Source organism: Paramisgurnus dabryanus, chromosome 7 (assembly GCF_030506205.2).
Source record: "Paramisgurnus dabryanus chromosome 7, PD_genome_1.1, whole genome shotgun sequence".
NCBI classification, from domain to species: domain Eukaryota; kingdom Metazoa; phylum Chordata; class Actinopteri; order Cypriniformes; family Cobitidae; genus Paramisgurnus; species Paramisgurnus dabryanus.
This window is the reverse complement of record NC_133343.1, coordinates 34,927,407-34,948,467: the sequence shown is the minus strand read 5'-3', so window position 1 is coordinate 34,948,467 and position 21,061 is coordinate 34,927,407. Positions and strand designations below refer to the sequence as shown.

The window sequence follows — 21,061 nt, the reverse complement described above, 5'->3', positions numbered from 1 at the left end:
ATGACAAAATAGTTCATTACATATGTATTTTACATTTATCTTTATTTTATTATATTTTTTTGTGGTACACTTCAAGAATAATATCAGGTGGCCCACACTTTAAGTAAATTATTTGCCATAATTATATTTGGATTCACTGCATTTTTTAAGATTAATTTTCATGATTTTCATTAATTGATTTTGCATTGACGTATTGATGTTTTGATTTATTGTTTCTACTCAATATCTTAATCTCTGTTACATTTGAATATCAATCGCTGCCAGGAAATAAAACAAATCTTAAGCCATATTTGGTTATGAATACGCTTTGATGAACACTGGAATAAACATGTTTCTATGATTTGACGGAAACAACAACGCCTAAATTCCTATAGATATGATAGACCAGTCATCATTGAGTTTGAATTAAATAACCCCATCCAGATAATTAACTATCAAGGAAAAGTGTTACTCCCGCTCAGCTTTGGCTCTTACGTAACGACTAACAGATTTAGGAAGTGTCGCAAAAGAGTCGAAATATGATTAGAAATCTTACAACATAATTTCTAATACCAACTTATTTACAAATAAAATAACGATTTCGTCTGATTCATTAAAACGTTTCCAAAGTTGTAAAGAATGCAAGAAGTCGATTTAATTGTGATGAAGAACTTGGAAGCATTTCGTTTTACACCCAGTGCAGTAAATTGTTGATGACCCCATCGGTCACTGTCTTTGGTCTCTGCACTAGAGTTTCGAAGCATGTGAACTGTAACAGTTTCGATTCCGGGATTCACCTTAACCAAATAACATCCTACATCACTTACACATACATAAACAACAGTACAACACAATGCCTTCTCTTAAAGAATCATATGAAGCAGGACTTGATTTTCTTGCGTTTTTGGGGGAGAGGAGATCTAAAAGAGACAAAACCGAGCTTCGGGACATTTACAACTTGGAGTTTAAAAGGTTTGTGTTTTTTCTATGGTTGTAAGTTGCGTGTCATTTATAGCAAAAATATACATACAAACCATGTTTATTTTGCTAACCTGGGTAAGTATATTTACATTGTCAGATTGCATAGATACCTTCTTAAGTTTTGTCCCGAATCAAGATGTGAATGATTTGGTCAGAGATTTTTTTTAAACCACCATTCAAAAAAACTAACCATGGATTTACTACAAATAAAACAATATGTGGTTACTATAGTTAAACCATGGTTACCACAAACTATCCATGTTTTCGCACAGTTTAACCATGGTATTTTTAGTAAAACCATGGTTTTAGAAATGGTAACCAACATGTTGACTGCACTTTGATTAAATAAATAAATGAATGAATAAAAAAAATGTAACAATAAAACCATGGTTAAATTTCGTACCTCTATCTTTGTGTGTATATCTGAGAAAATCTGCTTGCTTTTCTTTAGTCTTATACTCAACATTACCGTTGTTTACTTTCATGTTGGGTCAGTTTTGTCTTCACAAGTACAGATAAAGGATTATCCCAAATTCAAGGGCGATGTTTTGAAGCAATACATTTCCACTGTCTACGCTTCATATGTTAACACATGATAAATCTATTTTGAATCTGAGTCAGACAGAGCATTGAGAAATAAGCTCATTTTTTCTGTCATAACTTCTTCTTGTGCCTGCTGCTTTTTCCCTTTATTTCTGTGTATCTGTTTTATGACTGAATAGGAGTGTCAACTCGCAGCAGAGTTCACTGTCATTGAGAAAAGAACGAGTCAGAGAGATCTAGACCTTGTGCAATAACTAGTAACCTGGATCTGTACATTATTTGCCTAGTCCTTGTGTTGATCAGTTGAATGTAATTGTTTAATAAAATACTGTGTTTTTTAGGACTAGAAGCAAAGTTTCCAACTTTTCCAGTGTGTTCTATGCCTTAAGAACGTATAATGAAGCCAGAACAAAGTCTAGGAAAGTGATTTTTAATGGCAAACCAAAGGTGAGATGTTAAATGCTCTCTCATTTGTAAATCAATTTGGATGAAAGCTAATTGAATAAATGAAAATGTTAAGGAACAAAATATTAGTCATAGATAAATTTCATGTTTCCCGAAATGGTTAACTCTCTGCGATCAATGGAAATTCTTTACACAGAAGAAAACCAAGGCATCCGCCCCGGATTCAGTCCCAGCATCCTCTTCCTCTTCCCCTCAAAAAAAGCCGGTCCTGACCGGGAAGAAGAAGCTCGCTGCAGATATTCTCAGCAAACTCAAAGTAAAACGGTGAGAGTACTCTACAACAATACATTTCTGTCTGTTTATTTTATCTATGGACAGAATCCAGGACTTTGCTGGTTTTGAAAGCAAAGTCTTTGGATGCGTCCGAAAGCTCCAAGGCAGGAAGGCACCTTCGAATCCAATGTTTTGTTTACTTCCTGTCTCCTACGATAGCTTCATTGTCTTGTGATTAGGGCTGCAGCTATTGATTCTTTTTGTAATCGATTAATCTAGCATTGAATCGATCGATTAATCGAGTAATCGGATAAAAATGTTGTGTGTGTTTTTAAACACAGTAACTCGATGAATCGTTTCAGCCCTACTTGTGATGTTATATTTTTCACTTTTTTTTACACTTTTTGATTGCATGTCTAGCGAGAAATTATTATTGTAGTTTTCAAAATATGCGTTTATCCCAAAGACACACTTTGTCTATATTTCAAATAGAATTCCATAACGCTGCCTATGAAGGCTGTCCGAATGCGTTTCCCGGAGCTGCCTTCATGCCGCCAAAGTCATTATTCATAAGGCAGCGAGGCAACAAGTCAGCTTCCTAAGCTTTAGGACGCAGCCTTTGCCGGCTTAATTATTGGTATAGGACATGGGATACAAATATCTCTTAAAGCTGCGTTAATATGTAACTGTTTAAAGTCACAATGAAATTATAATAAAAAACTTTATCATTTAACAAATAACTTATCTGTGAGCATCTTCATTTAATAAAAACTCATGGCATTGGTTGAACCAGTTTGCTGCGTCAGCACCCTGCTGAAAAAACCAGCTTAAACCAGCCTAAGCTGGTTGGCTGGTTTTAGCTGGTTTAAGATGGAAATAGCTGGTTTTAGCTGGTCTCCCAGCCTGGTCAAGGTGGTCTCCCAGGCTGGCCAGGCTGGTCAAGCTGGTCTCCCAGGCTGGCCAGGATGGTCAAGCTGGTCTCCCAGGCTGGTCAAGAAGGTCTCCCAGCCTGGCCAGGCTGGTATTATGGCTGGTCAAGCTGGTCTCCCAGCCTGGTCAAGGTGGTCCCCCAGGCTGGCCAGGCTGGTCAAGCAGGTCTCCCAGCCTGGCCAGGCTGGTATTATGGCTGGTCAAGCTGGTCTCCCAGCCTGGTCAAGGTGGTTCCCCAGGCTGGCCAGGCTGGTCAAGCTGGTCTCCCAGCCTGGCCAGGCTGGTATTATGGCTGTTCAAGCTGGTCTCCCAGGCTGGCCAGGCTGGTCAAGCTGGTCTCCCATCTGGGCAGGCTGGTCAAGCTGGTCTCCCAGCCTGGCTGGTCAAGCTGGTCTCCTAGCCTGGCCAGCTTAAACCAGCTAAGACAAGCCAGCCGGACCACCAAGCAGGCATGACCAATCTTCAACGTTGAAATTTGGTTGAAATAACCTCAGTTGTTTTTTCAACATTGAGACAATGTTGAAACAACAGTGAATGGTAAACGATTGCAAAAGGTTAATACAATGCTTAAAAATCAACTTTGAAATTTGGTTAAAATGATGCCAGTACGGTGAATGGTAAACGATTGTATTATGACATTTTAATTGTGAATCCTTTAGATAAAAATTTAAAAACTCATTTAATGAAAATACTTATATTTTATGTATACTATTTGATTGATTTTAACACTGGTGGGGCATGTGATTTCCATATGAATTCAGGAGATGGATTAGGCTGGATAATTTTTTTGTAAGTATTATTATGGTTGTTTTATTTTTATTAAATTTCATCACAATGTCTAAAATATAACGTTTCAAATATACATTTTAAGAATACCATTAATAATATAATAACATCCAACCTTTTATCGGCTTTCTTTACGGTGCCACAGACAGGTCCCTCAGCCTTTTGTAAGCAAAACATGCCCATGCGGGCCCACTGTGGGGTATACTGTGGGACAGTGTGGGCAGGGCAAACTCACACCACATCCCAAATGGGCCCCCAAATTATCATTGGTTGTTATTATCTTAGCAGATAATTTTCTTTTGATGTTTGTTGTTAAATCAAAAACTAGTTACTACACTTTTATTATAATAAAACAATATTTTTATTTTTATTTTTTTATAAAGCTCTGTCCATTTAGAACAAAATGTGCAGGCATGCTTATGAAATAATTGAACCCACCCCCGGGTGAAGATCTAAAAAGCTATGTTTTAAAAGCACAATATTTCTGTTTATTTTAATACAAGAAATATTTATTCTTAAACAAGTTCTAATTTTCAGTTCAGTCTGGACGTGGGACATCTTTTTTTACCATCTTTGTTGTTTTTTTAACATGTTGTCTTTTGTTATGTGTTATTAGCTATGGTTATTAGTCATGTTCGACTTCATGCAGCGCTGCGAGAACAGACATCATACGTTGATGACGTCAATGTATCGCGAGAGCGAGTCAAGAAATTACACTCTCGCGGTACATTGACGTTATCAACCTGTCAGCGCAGCAAGAAGTCGAGCACACGTATTTGCGGGCGCGCGCCTACGTCCTCGTGAGTTCAAAGTGGATTTTAACCGTTTACCTCCGACGACAGTTTTCATTTCTATGGCAAATTCTAAGGTAAGTTTTTATTAATTCCTGGTTAAGTCATTAAAATCAGTTCACAGTTATGTTTATTTTGTTTTTAGTAACAGTTAATTCGATATGACTAAAATATTCTGAACTTTAATGTTGACTGTTGATGCAGTGGTTTGACTGAGCTCGTGACGCATCTGAGCTAATGTATGCAGATCTTTTATTTGTCTTTACCTTCTATAAAAAGTGTTATCCTCGTTCTTCAAATTTATTTGACATTGTTTAGATAATTATAACGCAAGTTATTTCAATGTAGGGTTTGACGCGTAAATGTAAGGTTATTTAACTTACAGTACGGGCACACAGTTTACAGTAGCCTGTTAAAACGGTTAAGAATTTAAACAGAAGCCATCAATTCTGGATTAAGTTAATAACTATTGTATATTTATGTTCACTTTTCTTTACAGGTCATTTTCTTGTTGTGTTTTGATGTTTTCCATTGGCTGAAGAGTAAGTATTACTTTGTGTTTATATTTGCATCCAAAACATAAGTGCTCAAAAAGTGCATATCTGGTTTATCATTGTCATTAGGAAAATATAAGAAAATAATTTAGGATACAACAATTATTGTTCAGCACAGCAATTCATTTCTTTTGTATGTCACTATTCCTTCTACAGTATGTAGGCTTACATATTTCAAACCCTTTGTTTTCAATAGACAGAGACAAAAGTTAATTCATAGTTCAGAGTGGATGTTGACACAAGTTTAAGAGAGGCTTCAAATTGACATATAAAATTGGTCTTTGTGGTGGTGTACATAACAGCATCTTTATGTATTATGGTTTTAATCATAATTTTTTAAATGATGGCTATGTCCATGAGCTACCACCCACCATTGTAACGCACCACCAAGCTAGCATTTTGTAATAGAAATCAATAATTTACTATTTATTTTTGAAGCATCTCCCCGACCCCTACAATATTACAATGCATTTAGTATTTGTTTTGTATTCAGATCAAATTCTACTAATCATAATAACTAAGATGCAGTGTTTTGTATTTCACAATTTATATTTTCTTTTGAAAAGGGGCCATGACTTGTTTTTTATTTTATTATGTGTTTTATATTGGAGGCAGATTACCATGCAATTTGAAGAAGTGTGATAAAATACACAGAGGTGAAGTCATGTGTCTTTCCAGATGCCCAAATCTGTACCACTCAAAAAGTAATGAAGTGACAGTGTACCATGACAAAAAATTTAAACATTCTTTATTTCTTTCAAAGTTGTACTTGGGCCACAGTTTTTTGTATTTCTAACCAAAACATTACATTTATGATTGTATACTAATGAAATATGTTTTTCTTTTTCTGAACTTTATCAAATGCAATGATAGCTAAGATGAGCCTGAAGAGGAGATTTGGGAAGTCTTTGCTTTGCCAGATCACCTGTGGTAAGTTTGTAAAACATATATTAAAAATAGGACCAGAACATCTCCTAATCAATTTTTTTTTATCAGGTCGGGATGTCTGCTAACAAGATGCCTTGTTGGTATGGGCGAGTTTGAAGTCTCTCACAGACAGTCCAGAAGGTCTGGAGTCCATCTTAGCTTTTATTGGTAAGTGACTGCACAAAAGGCTGTTTGACCCACACGTAAAGCAACCAGTCAATGTTTGCTCTGTTCAGCATCTCTTTGGGGGGGGGGGTTAATATTGATATGACCCAAGTATTCCGACCCTTTACTCAGTACTTAGTTGAAGCACCTTTTGAAGTAGCAATCTTTGCAACTCCTGGATTCATTTGTAACCAAAGCGATCAGAAGCACCATTCACTTCTATAGTATTCTTTTAGCCTATTATGGAAGTCAATGGTGCTTTCCGGTCAGTTTGGTTACAGACATTCCTTAAAATATCTTCATGTCTTTATGCGAACCCATCAGCAACCATCAAGAGAAATTGGAGGCAGCTGAGCTAAATTGCAGATATTGATGCAAATGATCTGAATATGTATAATGTAAATATAATATTGCAGTTTTCTTTTTCCATACATTTGCAGAAGTTTCTAAAATTCAGTTTTTACTTTGTCATGGGGTATGTATTGTAGATTTATGAGGAAAATATCTAAACAATTACAGTATCATGCAACCACCTTAAAATTTAAATGTGAAAGGGGTCTACCCTGAATACTTTCTGAATGCACTTAAGGTGATCTTGATTGAGGCTTATTGTCACCTTTGTAAACACAAAAGCTTTCTTCCTTCATCAGATGGCTATGCAATGTTTCTAGACAGACTATTAAAGAACACACGCACACCCTGATGTGCAATAACAAGATTTTTTTTATACATGGGCTAAAATGCATCATTTTTTGAAAATGACTTTTGTTTCCTCTTTAGATGCTGTCATCAGGTTTTAAGTACAGTATGAGCCAGAATGGAAGGGTGTTGGTGGCCATAAGAAGACTGTGAGCTAAACCTACAACAAAATTAATATTTGCAGTTTTCCTACAATATTTTTTTTTATTCAGATGAATAAAATTACTTTAAAATATTATTTTGTTTTCATATTTTATGTTTTTATTCTGTATTTGGAATATTCCACTTCTGCACTACTAACTGGAAACCTAACTGTTTGAAAGAATTTGTTTTTATCTATAAAAGATCAATTTTAACAGCTGCTTTTATGTTTATTTAGAAAGGGTAGGCACATGCCATCATTCACAAACTTTACCTACTTTAGGTGTTTAGTTTTATGGATGGGGTTGTACTGTAGGTAATGAGCAGCAAATTGCATTCTTGTAATAATTACACTAAAACATGATATGTACAGCAAATCATTTGGTGAGTATTAAAATGTAAAGTAAAAATCTATATTTAGTGTTAAAAAGTGTGTTAAAACTGCGTCGCGATATCAACCTTGATTCACCTTTGTTGAAAGTGTGATGTTGAAACAACATTGAAATGTTGTGAAATCAACATTGAAACAACGTTGTGAAGTCAACGTTGATCCACTTTTGCAAAACCAAAAGGTAATCCAACATTGATGCAACGTTGGTCCCTGACGTTGATTCAACGTTGAAATGCCGGCCGAGAATCTAAGACCAGCCTAAACCAGCTAAAACCAGCCTGGCCAGCTAAGACCAGCTTAAACCAGCTAAAACCAGCCTGGCCAACTAAGACCAGCTAAAACCAGCCTGGCCAGTTAAGACCAGCCTGACCAGCTTAAACCAGTCTGTCCATCTTAAACCAGCTTGACCAGCTTAAACCAGCCTGTCCATCTTAAACCAGCTTGACCATCTTAAACCAGCCTGACCAGCTAAGACCAGCCACCCGACCAGCTAAAACCAGCTAAGACCAGCTTAAAGCAGCCTGGCCATCTTAAACCAGCTAAAACCAGCCTGACCAGCTAAAACCAGCCTGACCAGCTAAGACCAGCCACCCAACCAGCTAAAACCAGCTAAGACCAGCTTAAACCAGCCTGACCAGCTAAAACCAGCCTGACCAACTAAAACCAGCCTGACCAACTAAGACCAGCCATCCTGACCAGCTAAGACCAGCCTGACCAGCTAAAACCAGCCTGACCAGCTAAAAAAAGTCACCAAAACCCCTCTTAAACCAGCATGAAACATCCAGGCTGGGAGACCAGCTAAAACCAGCTTGACCAGCTTAAGCTGGTTTTAGCTGGTTTTTTCAGCAGGGCAATGTTGGGTTTTGATGATCAAATAATCAGTCTACCTACCAATGGCTTATGTATGGGCATGTTTACCTCAGATAAAACTTTAAATGTTTATAGCATGTGTGGAAAAGGTGATTTGATCAGATGTTTTGGGAATTTGAATCGAGTGTCAATCGCTTTTCACTTTACAGTCACATGCTTGTCTGTTACAGTGCTGAGCTCATCAAAGACAAATGGGGTGTTGAAATAACCTCTGAGCCCAAGTGCACCAATGGGAAGGTTACTTTTATTATCAAGGAGATGGGGAAGCTGTTTGTGGTAAAGTTTCACATCGTAAACCGAGGTCAAAGCTGTGTCTACTTCAGATACTATACAGCTCTGCACAAGATGCGTTGCTTTACTCTAGTGGACGACCGGAAAGTAAACCGTGTTTCGCCTCTTCTCCTCTGTCCGGGTAAGGATAACCCTGAGATTAAATACAACAGTACATTTCATATGCCCTCATATCCGTCATTATTTTAATAGAAATAACATGTTCCTTTTTCTTGTGCACTGCTATTTATTACTAACCTTATTATTCGTAACTTATTACTTTCTAATAGGTGAGAGTTATGACGTTAAAGCCCATTACAAAGTACAACATCCCGGACACTTTCCAGCCACCATTTGCTTTGAGTTCTGCATTGAGTCTGAGCCCCCGGGTACTGCTAAACCCTTCTACATAGTCCGGGAAATGGAGGCTGTGGTCCAAACGCAGCTAGCTGCAGAACTGGGCCCAAAGAGTCCATATGACCCCAAACAGAACAGACGACCTCGTCCTAAAGACAGAATTGTGGAAGTAGGGGTTCCACCTGAGAGGTTAGATTAATCTGTCTGTCTGACGGTCTGTCTGTCTATCTGTGTCCGTCTGTTTTGTTTGTCTTTCTGTTAGTTTGACAATTAATCTAACTTTCTGTCTGTCAGTCAATCTGACTGTCTGTCTATCTGTGTCTGTCTCTTTTTTCTGTCCATCTGTTAGTTTGACAATGAATCTAACTTTCTGTCTGTCTGTTTAATTGTCTGTCTGTTGGTCTGTCACTCAATCTGACTGTCTGTCTGTCTATCTGACTGTCTGTCTGTCTATCTGTCTGTCTGACTGTCTGTCTGTTATTTTGACAATGAATCTAACTTTCTGTCTGTTGGTTTGTCAGTCAATCTAACTGTCTATCTGACTGTCTGTCTGTATATTTGAGTCTGTCTGTCTATCTGACTGACTGTCTGTCTGTTAGTTTGACAATGAATCTAACTTCTGTCTGTTGGTTTGTCAGTCAATCTAACTGTCTGTCTGTCTGTCTGTCTGTCTGACTGTTTGTTTGTTTGTTTGTTTGTCTGTCTATCTGTCTATCTGACTGTCTATCTGTTGGTTTGTCAGTCTAACTGTCTATCTGACTGTCTGTACATCTGTTAGTTTTGCAATGAATCTAACTGTCTGTCTGGCTGCCTGTTAAATTGTCTATTTGACTGTCTGTCTATCTGCCTGTCTGCCTATCTGACTGACTGACTGTCTGTCTGTTAGTTTGACAATGAATCTAACTTTCTGTTTGTAGGTTTGTCAGTCAATCTAACTGTCTATCTGACTGTCTGTCTGTATATTTGACTCTGACTGTCTGTCTGTCTATCTGACTGACTGACTGTCTGTCTGTTAGTTTGACAATGAATCTAACTTTCTGTCTGTTGGTTTGTCAGTCAATCTAACTGTCTGTCTGACTGTTGGTCTGTCTGTCTTTCTGACTGTCTGTCTGTTAGTTTTACAATGAATCTAACTGTCTGTCTGACTGCCTGTTAAATTGTCTATCTGACTTTCTGTCTGTATATTTGACTGCCTGTCTGTCTATCTGACTGTCTGTCTGTCTATCTGACTGACTGACTGACTGTCTGTCTGTTAGTTTGACAACAAATCTAGTTTTCTGTCTGTTGGTTTGTCAGTCAATCTAACTGTCTGACTGTCTGTCTGTCTATCTGACTGTTTGTCTGTCTGTCTGACTGACTGTCTGTCTGTTAGTTTGACAATGAATCTAACCCGCTGTCTGACTGCCTGTTAAATTGTCTATCTGACTGTCTGTCTGTCTGTCTATCTGACTGTCTGTCTGTATATCTGACTGTCTGTCTGTCTATCTGACTGTCTGTCTGTCTATCTGACTGTTTGTCTGTCTATCTGACTGTCTGTCTGTTAGTTTTACAATGAATCTAACTGTCTGTTTTACTGCCTGGTAAATTGTCCATCTGACTGTCTGTCTGCCTGTATGTCTGTCTATCTGACTGTCTGTCTGTCTATCTGACTGACTGACTGACTGACTGACTGTCTGTCTGTTAGTTTGACAATGAATCTAACTTTCTGTCTTACTTTCTGTCTGTTGGTTTGTCAGTCAATCTAACTGTCTGACTGTCTGTCTGTCTATCTGACTGTTTGTCTGTCTATCTGACTGACTGACTGTCTGTCTGTTAGTTTGACAATGAATCTAAGTGTCTGTCTGACTGCCTGTTAAATTGTCTTTCTGTCTGGCAATCTGAATGTCTGTCTGTCTATCTGACTGTCTGTCTGTATATTTGACTGCCTGACTGTCTATCTGACTGTCTGTCTGTTAGTTTGACAATTAATCTAACTGTCCATCTGACTGTCTGTCTGTCTGTTGGTTTGTCAGTCAATCTAACTGTCTATCTGAATGTCAGTCCATCTGTTAGTTTGACAATGAATCTAACTTTCTGTCTGTTGGTTTGTCAGTCAATCTAACTGTCTATCTGAATGTCAGTCCATCTGTTAGTTTGACAATGAATCTAACTGTCTGTCTGTCTGTCTGTTTAATTGTCTGTCTTTTGGTTGTTAGCCAATTCTAACTGTCTTTCTGACTGTCTTTCTGTTAGTTTGACAATGAATCCAACTTTCTGTCTGTTTGTCTAATTATCTGTCTGATAAATGATCAGTCTGTCTGTTAGGTTGATAATTACTCTAAATTTCTACCTGTCTCTCTGTGTCTGCATGTTTGTCTAATTGTCTGTTAGTTTGACAATGAATCTAGCTGTCTGTCTGTCTGTGTAATTATGTGTCTGTTTGTTTTTTAGGAAATCTATCAGTTCTTCTTTCTTGTCTGTCTGTTTGTGACACAGTCTCTGTTAAAAGTGTAATGTCTCCTAAATGACTGTGTTTTACTGTATATACGCTTGTACACTTAGTGTCTATTTTTGTTGATTTCCTCTTTCCATTCTTTTCCTCGCAGTTCTGTCATACATGCCCTTAAGCCTATGGTAAAGGTGAATCCTTATTATTACCCTGACTACCTGAAGGTGCTGGCCAAACACAAGCTGGAGGATTCAGAGCGCCTTCCAGCCCCAGTAAGACAGCAACTTCCCAGATTGAGGCAAGCATGATCCTCTTGCGATTTCCATTCTGTTTCTTCTCCGTTCTGTACGTGTGTATTTATGTTTTCTGTACGTTCTCAGACGCGTCTTGAAGACCGAGCTGTGCATGAAGATCTACCGAGAGCGCTTTCATCTTCTCTTACACCTGGAGGAGATACAGATGGAGGTGGACATCAAGAAGTATGACCTTTACGGTCAGACCATGACCCAAGACATACTGCACAAGAAGTTGCTGGTTCTCAAAGTGAGCAAGAGGCACCTTTTACAGACACACCTTAAAATGATGTTAATGCGCCTGCAGTTGCTATTTTCAGTTTTGTCCAAAATATCTAACCAGAAATCTGACTTCTTGTCAAACATTGCAATAAACCGTACACTTGAATGCTACTTTTTGGCTCATATTTATTGACTTTTTTATTACTCTCCATGTTTTTCTTTAACTCAGGTACCAGGAGTTGCGGAGAACAGACCTTCTGTGTTAAGAGGAGATCAACTCCACGTCTATTTGTCAGGAGACAAGAGCAAACCTGTCACCGTTTATGAGGGTCACGTCCATCGTGTCGAGCTAGACAGAGTTAAATTAGGCTTCCATAGAAAGTAAGTAATGTACCTTTAGTTAAACCTTTTAGATAAGGGAAATTAAAAGCAGTGTTAACATTACAGGGCGGTTTCCCAGACAGGGCTTATAGTCCCAGACTAAAATGCATGTTTGAACTGCTTTAATTTCGAAACACCTTGGACTGCGTGCATTCACACACATACCGTAAAGATCCTGTAAAGACGCCTGCATTTATTTAAAGTCCTGCACTTGGTAGGTTTTTTCCACAGTGTCTGAAGTTTGCAAATAATCCATGGTTTCTGTCTCAAGAAACCACGCGCTTGCATTTTTGTTTATGTCAAGGAGCATGTGATGCGCTGTTCTGTCATGTTAGTAAATAATCTCAGCTTCCATTCCTTCTAGAAAAAGTTTTTGTGATTGTTGCGGGCAAAAATCTTTGATCTTGCGGCACTTTTAAAAAAAAAAAGCGATGGAATATGCAGGATATTTATGCAATTTTATGCGATGAAATTGCGGGAACTTGACAAAAACTGCGTGCACTTGCAAAAACTGCTTAGAGCTTTTGCAGCTTTTCATTGATGTTCACATCGCGTAACTACGTCACTTCCTAACATTCCCATGACAACAGGGGACATGGCTGCGCATGTGTGAAGTAAATGCACAATTTTTCAACTTTCTGTAAGATATATGGGTGATTCTCACGAAACCATTGAAACACCACGGCACTAATGATTTTAGCTATAAAATGTGTAATATAGTAATATTAAAAAGCATCAGAATTAACACAATACTGTGTTCTACCTTGCACAATGTGTGATTTCAACATAAGAATTTATAATTTGTCAATTTTATCTCATTTTCTGCTGAAATTCTCATTACCGCAATGTGTCCGGGTGTGTTTGAACATGCGTTATGTTGTAATTTAATCAAATTAACACAAAAATATTTAGAAAAAAAATAAATGGATGTTTTGCTAGACTACTTTAGATGACAGAAAAAATATTTACTGAATATTCATGTATAATAATAATGAAGAAAAATTAGGAAAATTATGTGTCCATGCCTGATGTTCTCATCCTCCGCAACACTTTTTGAGAACAGTTTATGCACACATACAGAATTTTAATAAAGTTTGATTTTGAGTGACCAAGCACATGGACCAGTTACTTCAAGATGGCTACCAGGTAAGATAATTTTTTTACAGTTAATTTGAAATATTGTCTTGTCAGAATGCTTAAACGAGTCGACATTTTGATTATCATTACCGCAACAGATGCTTATTAAATGTTAATTTAATTAATAGAAGCATAATACTTTGATTTTAAATACATGTGCAGAATCTCCAAATTATGTTCTTTCAGGTTTGTCATGTCATTTTGAAAATATGTCAGTGTTGATGTTTTCTGACTGTTGCGGTAATGAGATTTTTTAGGACTAATTTTTTAAATTATGTTACAAAAAGTGTTAAATGATAAGTAAAAGTGTTTAAATTAATGTTCCCATTTACTCCAGACTTTGTTTTTCAATGTCTGGTGGGAAAAAAAGTAAATTTAAGCAATTTTTACATTTTCATGCTTGACATTTTTAAAACCAAGTTTTCGTGAGAATCACCCATATATGACTTTTTGCTACGAAAATTTTTGCGAGCAGAAATCTGCAATTTATGTGGCAAAAGTTCTTCATATTTAATGTGGCCCGCGCATAAATATGCAGACATAAATAAGCTGATTATGTATAAACGCATAATCACGTTTTTCTGGAGGGACTGAGCTTCGATAGTGACGAGCTCCCTGATCTCTGCTTCAGTCCAGTTTGCCGTCATTTTTCGTCATAAATGTAAATCTGCGTTTAAATCACTGTGTCAAAGAGCTGAACCATAACTTTTTGTTGCAATGAAACGCGCATCCTCACCACGGCACCCCATTGTTTCTTCCTCTTGTTCACACATAATGTTTTCCGTGAATGTTACGGCAATGTTACTAGGTTCTCTTTAAGGTAGCGATCCCAAAACATTTACGGCTGGAACGTGTTTGCGTTTACACAGAAGTCTCTCTGCCAGTTTTATGGAAATTTATGTGCTGTGTGAATGGAGTTATACTGAAACGTGAACATGTAAACTGTAGATCTCTGATTGGTCAGTGAGAATTGTCACTACCAGCGTCATTGCTAAATGTAAGATTAGCTTACCCTCGTGATGTCGTTGTATACTCAGAATAATTAATTGATTATTAAATAAATCATTTTATTAATAGTAATGGAAGTTCTGTGTTGTGTTTGAAGGCTTCTCCAGAAGTTTGTCAGCAAAATGAAGTTTGACGTGGAGTTTAACATCAACCGCTTCCCTATTAAGCTCCAACACAGAGCGGTGGAGCTCGCTGCCCAGCATGGCCTGGGTAAAGTTCTGTTCCCCACAGATAATGGCATCCAACAGACTACACTGCCAAAACTCAGGTCTGCATGTACACACACACACTGTTACACCTCTTTTCTACATATGCACTGGTACATTATGTCCTCATGTGTTATTTGGACACCTCCTTGATGATGTCATAAGACAAGAACAACCAGCAGGTTTAGCATGATAAGTGTTTAAAAAATTTTTTTTTTTTAAATACATAAAGGGAGTTTGTCTCTATATGTGTTTATATAAAATCGTATTGCTCTTGACAAATTGGGGCTGTAATGTTCACATACGTGGCACAGCCAGTTTGAGTCGGCCTGGCAAAGATTTTATTTTTTATTGTAACTTTAAAATAATTCATACTATGTTTGTCATGCAGAATGTTCAACAAAGATTTGGAGAAGAACCCGGAGCAGAAGGCAGCGGTCCAGCACATCTTGGCGGGCGCATCTAAACCAGCACCTTACCTGATCTTTGGACCTCCTGGCACTGGCAAAACCGTCACACTGGTGGAAGCCATAAAACAGGTAAAGACATTCAAGCATAATTATTTTGTTTCTGTTTAAACACTTCATGTGATTCCACTCGTATGTTATATTTTAGGTAAATAAGTCTGTTGACAAGGCTCATATCCTTGCCTGTGCGCCTTCAAATAGTGCCTGTGATCTCTTGTGTGAGAGGTTATTGGGATTCGTGGACGGGCATCGCCTTTATCGCCTATATGCACCAAGTAGAGACCAGCACACTGTACCAAAGAAACTGCTCGTAAGACAAAACACAAATATATCTTTGGATCACACATACACAAATTCTGCATTAAAGAATATTCCCAACTATTCCCACAGAAACACAGCAACTGGAATGAAACTCAGGATGGTTTTGTTTTACCAACTAGAAAAGATGTGATGAAGTACAGAGTCATCGTGGTTACCTTGGTCACCGCAGGAAGGTACAGCAGGACAAACCTTTGGTTACCGTAATAGTCCTGTCAAATCATTACTGTCAGGCTGCTTTCTGAAGCAATTATAAATTTGTCTGTTCCTCAGGCTTGTGTCAGGAGGCGTCCCTAAGGGCCACTTCACGCACATTTTTATAGATGAAGCCGGACAGGCCGTGGAGCCGGAGTGCCTCATTGGGATAGCGGGTAAATGAGGGATAAATATGAAAATGGGATTGAAACCAAGAGATTGCTGATTTTTACATTGAGTTTTCCATGTGCTAAAGGTTTGCTAGACCCAGCGAAGGGCCAGTTGGTATTGGCCGGAGACCCTCAGCAGCTTGGCCCCATCCTGAGATCTCCACTGACACATCTATATGGAATGGGTACTCCTTTGTATAATTTACCCTTTTACTTTGTTTGTAGTGCTTGCTAAGGTTTTAATACATACGGTTGCTCACACAAACCTCTTTTCCTAAGTATTGAACTGAACAGCATTAAAGTACCAAGCCCACATTTTGGGAATCTAGCTTATTCACTGTATCCCCCAGAGTTAGATGAGTCCATATATACCGTTTTGATCTCCGTGCGTGCTGTAACTCGGTCTGACGCAGCCCCCACTAGCTTAGCTTAGCACAAAGACTGGAAGTAAATGGCTCCAGCTAGCATACTGCTCCGAATAAGTGAAAAAACAACAACATTTTCCTATTTATGTGTTGTGATTTGTATAGCCACAGCATGTACAAATAACAAGGTCATATGAAACACAGCCATCTTTTAACCGTATACATACTGGGAACTATATTCTCAGAAGGTGAAGCACTGCTACATGGCTACACTGCTACTGAGCGAACTCTCTGCTCCTCCCCACTGGGTTTCTCGAGTGCTGCGAGCAAATCACCCTGCCCAAGTAGTGAAAGAAGTGCTTCGGCGTCTGAGAATATAGTTGCCTGTATGTATACGGTTAAAAGATGGTTGTGTCTCTTATGACCTTGTTATTTGTACAAAGTGTGACTATACAAATCACAACATATAAATAGGAAAATGTTCGTGTTATTTTGTTACTTATTGGGAGCAGTATGCTAGCTGGAGCCATTCACTTCCAGTCTTTGTGCTAAGCTAAGCTAGCGGGGGTTTGCGTGAGACAGAGTTACGGCACGCGCGGGGATGAGAAAGGTATGTATGGACTTATCTAACTCTGGGGGATACGGTGAATAAGCTAAATTTTCAAAATGTGGCCGTGTTCCTTTAATGAAAGGAAACCGACTTGAATATGTTGGACTAATTTTTTTTTTAGCAAGCTTATTATACTTGTTAAACCTTAATAAGGATTAAACTTTGAGTTAAACCAAGCCTAGCTAGTCTAGACTTCAGTTCTTAATGTAAAAGTTTATTAATGTAACCCTGTTGTACAGATATATTTTTTAGCAATAACTAACAATACATTGTATTATAATAATATAATAATATTTCTATGCCAAAAATCATTAGGATATTAAGTGCAGACCATGTTCCATGAAGATATTTAGTAAATTTTCTACCGTAAATATATATAAAAATGTATTTATCATTAGTAATATGTGTTGCTAAGCACTTCATTTGGACAACTTTAAAAGCAATTTTCTCAATTTTGATTGTTTGCACTCTCAGATTCCAAATGTTCAAATTGTTGTATCTTGATCAAATATTGTCCTAACAAGCCGTGCATCAATGGAAAGCTTATTTCTTCAGCTTTCAGATGATAAATCTCAATTTCAAAAACTTGCCCCTTAGGTCAGTCGCTGCTGGAAAGGCTGATGAAACAGAATGTGCTTTATCAGAAGATCCAAGATGGCCACCCAAGATATGACAGTCGCTTTGTCACCAAGCTTCTCCAAAATTACAGGTACCAGTCTCTTATTTAATTTTTAGGAGGATCACTTATTTGGTTCTTCACTTTTTATCTTCTCTCTCCATCTAAGGTCTCACCCTGCCATCCTCACCGTTCCGAATGAGCTTTTCTATGAAAATGAGCTGCAGGTGTTTGCAGATCAAATGGAGCGAGAGGCCTTCTGTCACTGGGAGCATCTCCCCAAGAAGGTACAGGATTATGATTTATTCTGCTTTATTATCTGAAGAAAATAAATTAAGAAGCAGTTTGAGAGTGATTGCTCTTTAAATAGATTTTTTCAGGAATAGTAGTTACTCTCCAATGCTTTTCCAAATGTTCATTGTTTAGGAAATTTAGCAAATGTAGCATTTTAGTTCAGGAAAAAAATGCAAATATGCATGCAAAAATAAAAATATGCATGCAAAACACAACATTAAGTCAACTTTGCAGTATTTGATGTCACATTAGCCGGAAAACCCAAAAGGAAACTGTAGATCATTGATTGATGTGCTTTGTTTCTGTGATGAACAGGGATTTCCTCTTTTATTTCACGGAGTGATGGGGAAAGATGAAAGAGAGGCCAACAGTCCTTCATTCTTCAATGTGACTGAGATTGAGGTCATCATCAGCTACCTTAAAAAGCTCATGGAGACGCAGGGCAAGAAGGGCCTGCCAAAACTCAATGACCAGGACATCGGCATCATTGCCCCTTACAGGAAACAGGTAAGAATGCAAATAGAAATCTTAACTTTGCATGCAAAACTAACATAAAATGTTGGCTACAGGATTTTGGACTAGTTTAATATGTAATAAGTAGCCAAGTTTACTTAAACTAAATGTCTTTCTTTTACTGAAAGGTGGAGAAAATTCGGAAAGCTCTCAACAGTGTTGGAGAGTTGAGCCAGTGGAAAGAGATGAAGGTTTGTCATGAGACCACCTTGAGATCACGGTGTATTTTCCCTCAGAATTAATATTTTAACCATTATTATTTTGTTTTGTAGGTGGGGTCAGTGGAAGAGTTTCAGGGTCAGGAGAGAAAGGTCATCATAGTCTCTACTGTTCGCAGCAGCGTCAACTATGTGCAGATGGACCAAGACTTCAACATTGGCTTCCTCTCAAATGAAAAGGTTTATACTTGATCTCTTTAATCAAGAAGTATAAATTTACCGATTTGTATTGAATGAACCGGACATCATATCAGATATATGTTTGATTAAGGCGTCAAATAAAAAAAATAACCATAACATGAGAGAAATAGAGCAATTCAGTATTTGAATGTTGATCTATTGGACGTCTGTTCCTCACAGAGGTTTAATGTGGCCATGACTCGAGCCAAAGCCCTGCTCATTGTGGTGGGAAACCCAGTCATCTTAAACAAAGACCCTACTTGGCAGAGGTAAGAGTTTAGCCTTTAAAGTTCTTACTTTAATGTGTAGTGTTCATGTAGCCCAAAATCAAATCGTCTTTATTTGTCAAACCACTAAAACACTAAAAAATATATAATGGCGGGTGAAATGCTTTGGTCTAGATGGTGCAACTTACAAGGCAAAGATGTACAAGTATACATGATATAACTATATTTCCAGCAACCCAATTATGCAAATGAAATGCTTTAAAATTGGCTTTTTCAACTAAAACTTGACCAGCATGTGTTTCGGCTAATTTTTATTTGTGTCTCAGGTTTATCCGGTACTGTGAGCTTCAGCAGGGTTATACCGGCTTCGACTTCAAGGATGCCGACGGAGAAGAGGAGTTGGTCTCTCAGCTGGCGTCTTTGAAAATCACCTCTGATGGTACGTAGCTGTACGCAACACATCCAGACTTTAAGTGTTATGATTTTTATGAAGTCACCTTGTGTGTTTTTATGCACAGATATCGAGGAGAGCCCACTACAACAGCACGTGCACACAGAGTGGAGAGGTGAACATTGAGGACCAACAAGTAAATCAGACAATCATTTAGTTCCAGTTCAGGAGAAAACAGGCAATTCATTAAAAAAAATCACAGGATTGATATAAACTAGTACCATGAGAACTTTTCATCTTTTTGCAATTCAAAGATACAATTGGTTTTATTAGTATTACCAAAAATCAAATCAATAGTATGAAGTTTTTACCTATGGAGAGATTTTATTGTTTATGCAATACGTGTTCCACATTGACAGTATTATTTGCTTCCATTAGTCAACACTGTAAAGATCTGAAATGCACAATGCTTGACGTCTGACCAATTTCACCAGATCATTACAAATTATGCAACAACTTGTTTACTAAATGATCAAATGTTATGTTTTTTTATTATTTTCATTTTATTTTTGAATCATTTCAGCTAATCCCGGTTAGGCGCACTTAATTTAAGCAGAGTTTATATATATATATATTTCAAATGATGCTTTGCACTTTACTGTAAATTATGAATGAATGAATGTTTCTATCTAATAAATGGGTTATCACAATTTTTTAATGGGTTTAAATAAACAAACAAAAACATGAATGTCTCAGTCATCCATTAAAAATGGAAGCCATATAAAACTAGAAATCTTTTATTTTTACTATTATGTGATTGTATTAACCTAATAAAAGATTTGGGTTTAAAATAATTGATTATTTCAAATATATATATATATATTATATAAGTGGTTTATGTAACTTATTGAAGCTTTAAGAACTTATGTCACCCTGGACCACAAAAACAGTCATAAATCGCACTGGTATATTTGTAGGAATAGCCAACAATACAATGCATTGGTCAAAATTATAGATTTTTTTATGCCTATTCTTTTTTTATAAATCTTAAAAAATGTTGGCAAACTATACATCATTGCAAAGTTCTAAGACTGTAGTTTTAATATTTCAAAACGTTTTGCATTAATAATTATGTAGTGACAGTAATTTATTAATTTGTGACAAGATTATGCAGCAAATCATTGACACCTAGTGGCCGTTGTTGGTAAAACCACTAAAAGTGTTACACAAACCTCATTTTTTGTGATTTTAACATTTAAAATGATTATATTATTGCATTATTTTTATTTATTAAAATAAATTTAAACTGCTATAACATTTTATTTAATATAATGCCAGGTTAAAGGGGAATTTCTCAATATTTAGATTTTTTTTGCACCCTCAGATTTTCAAATAGTTGTATCTCAGCCAAATATTGCCCTATCCCAACAACCATACCTCAATTGAAAGCTTATTAATTCAGTTTTCAGATGATGAATGAAATAAAGACCTTTTTATTACTGGTTTTGTGGTCCAGGGTCTCATATAATTACATTTTAATATCGATTCCATATGAAACATTGAATTGCTATAGAATGATAAGAGGTTACTAATCAGGGGAATACACACCTAACACGAGTTCAACGATTTGCGCGAGTAGATTACATACAAAGTCAATGCAAAGATGCGATCAGAAGTGTCCTCCTGTGGGGCGATGCGAATGGCGCGAATTAGCCGGTGCGATTGCCACGAAAACACGTGCTATTCACCTCAAACGCGCC

General features: G+C 37.3%; 1 protein-coding gene and 1 long non-coding RNA gene across 2 annotated transcripts; both read left to right on the top strand.

The window, feature by feature from the left end:
• Positions 1 to 741: 741 nt before the first annotated feature.
• On the top strand, positions 742 to 21,042 carry mov10a (Mov10 RNA helicase a). Its single transcript, XM_065279681.2, has 22 exons — positions 742 to 951; positions 1,845 to 1,950; positions 2,105 to 2,232; positions 8,606 to 8,847; positions 8,996 to 9,251; positions 11,648 to 11,788; positions 11,871 to 12,033; positions 12,235 to 12,386; positions 14,629 to 14,799; positions 15,129 to 15,276; positions 15,353 to 15,514; positions 15,595 to 15,698; positions 15,796 to 15,893; positions 15,974 to 16,072; positions 17,460 to 17,571; positions 17,648 to 17,765; positions 18,088 to 18,279; positions 18,414 to 18,476; positions 18,558 to 18,683; positions 18,864 to 18,952; positions 19,237 to 19,349; positions 19,429 to 21,042. Exons 1-22 carry the CDS (start codon positions 833 to 835, stop codon positions 19,485 to 19,487), a joined length of 2,961 nt encoding a protein of 986 aa, XP_065135753.2. The 5' UTR covers positions 742 to 832; the 3' UTR covers positions 19,488 to 21,042.
• On the top strand, positions 4,501 to 7,222 carry LOC135746218 (uncharacterized). The gene is made up of 5 exons (XR_010531488.2): positions 4,501 to 4,765; positions 5,188 to 5,230; positions 6,116 to 6,172; positions 6,239 to 6,337; positions 7,115 to 7,222. It is a non-coding gene; the product is annotated as an uncharacterized lncRNA (long non-coding RNA).
• Positions 21,043 to 21,061: the final 19 nt, after the last annotated feature.

Bases quoted from the DNA above. Each gene is read 5' to 3' on its own strand.
- mov10a (XM_065279681.2), top strand. From the start codon at position 833: ATGCCTTCTCTTAAAGAATCATATGAAGCAGGACTTGATTTTCTTGCG. The intron at 8,848-8,995 runs GTAAGGATAACC...ACTTTCTAATAG, and splicing joins GCCTCTTCTCCTCTGTCCGG to GTGAGAGTTATGACGTTAAA. The intron at 17,766-18,087 runs GTACAGGATTAT...TGTGATGAACAG, and splicing joins GGGAGCATCTCCCCAAGAAG to GGATTTCCTCTTTTATTTCA.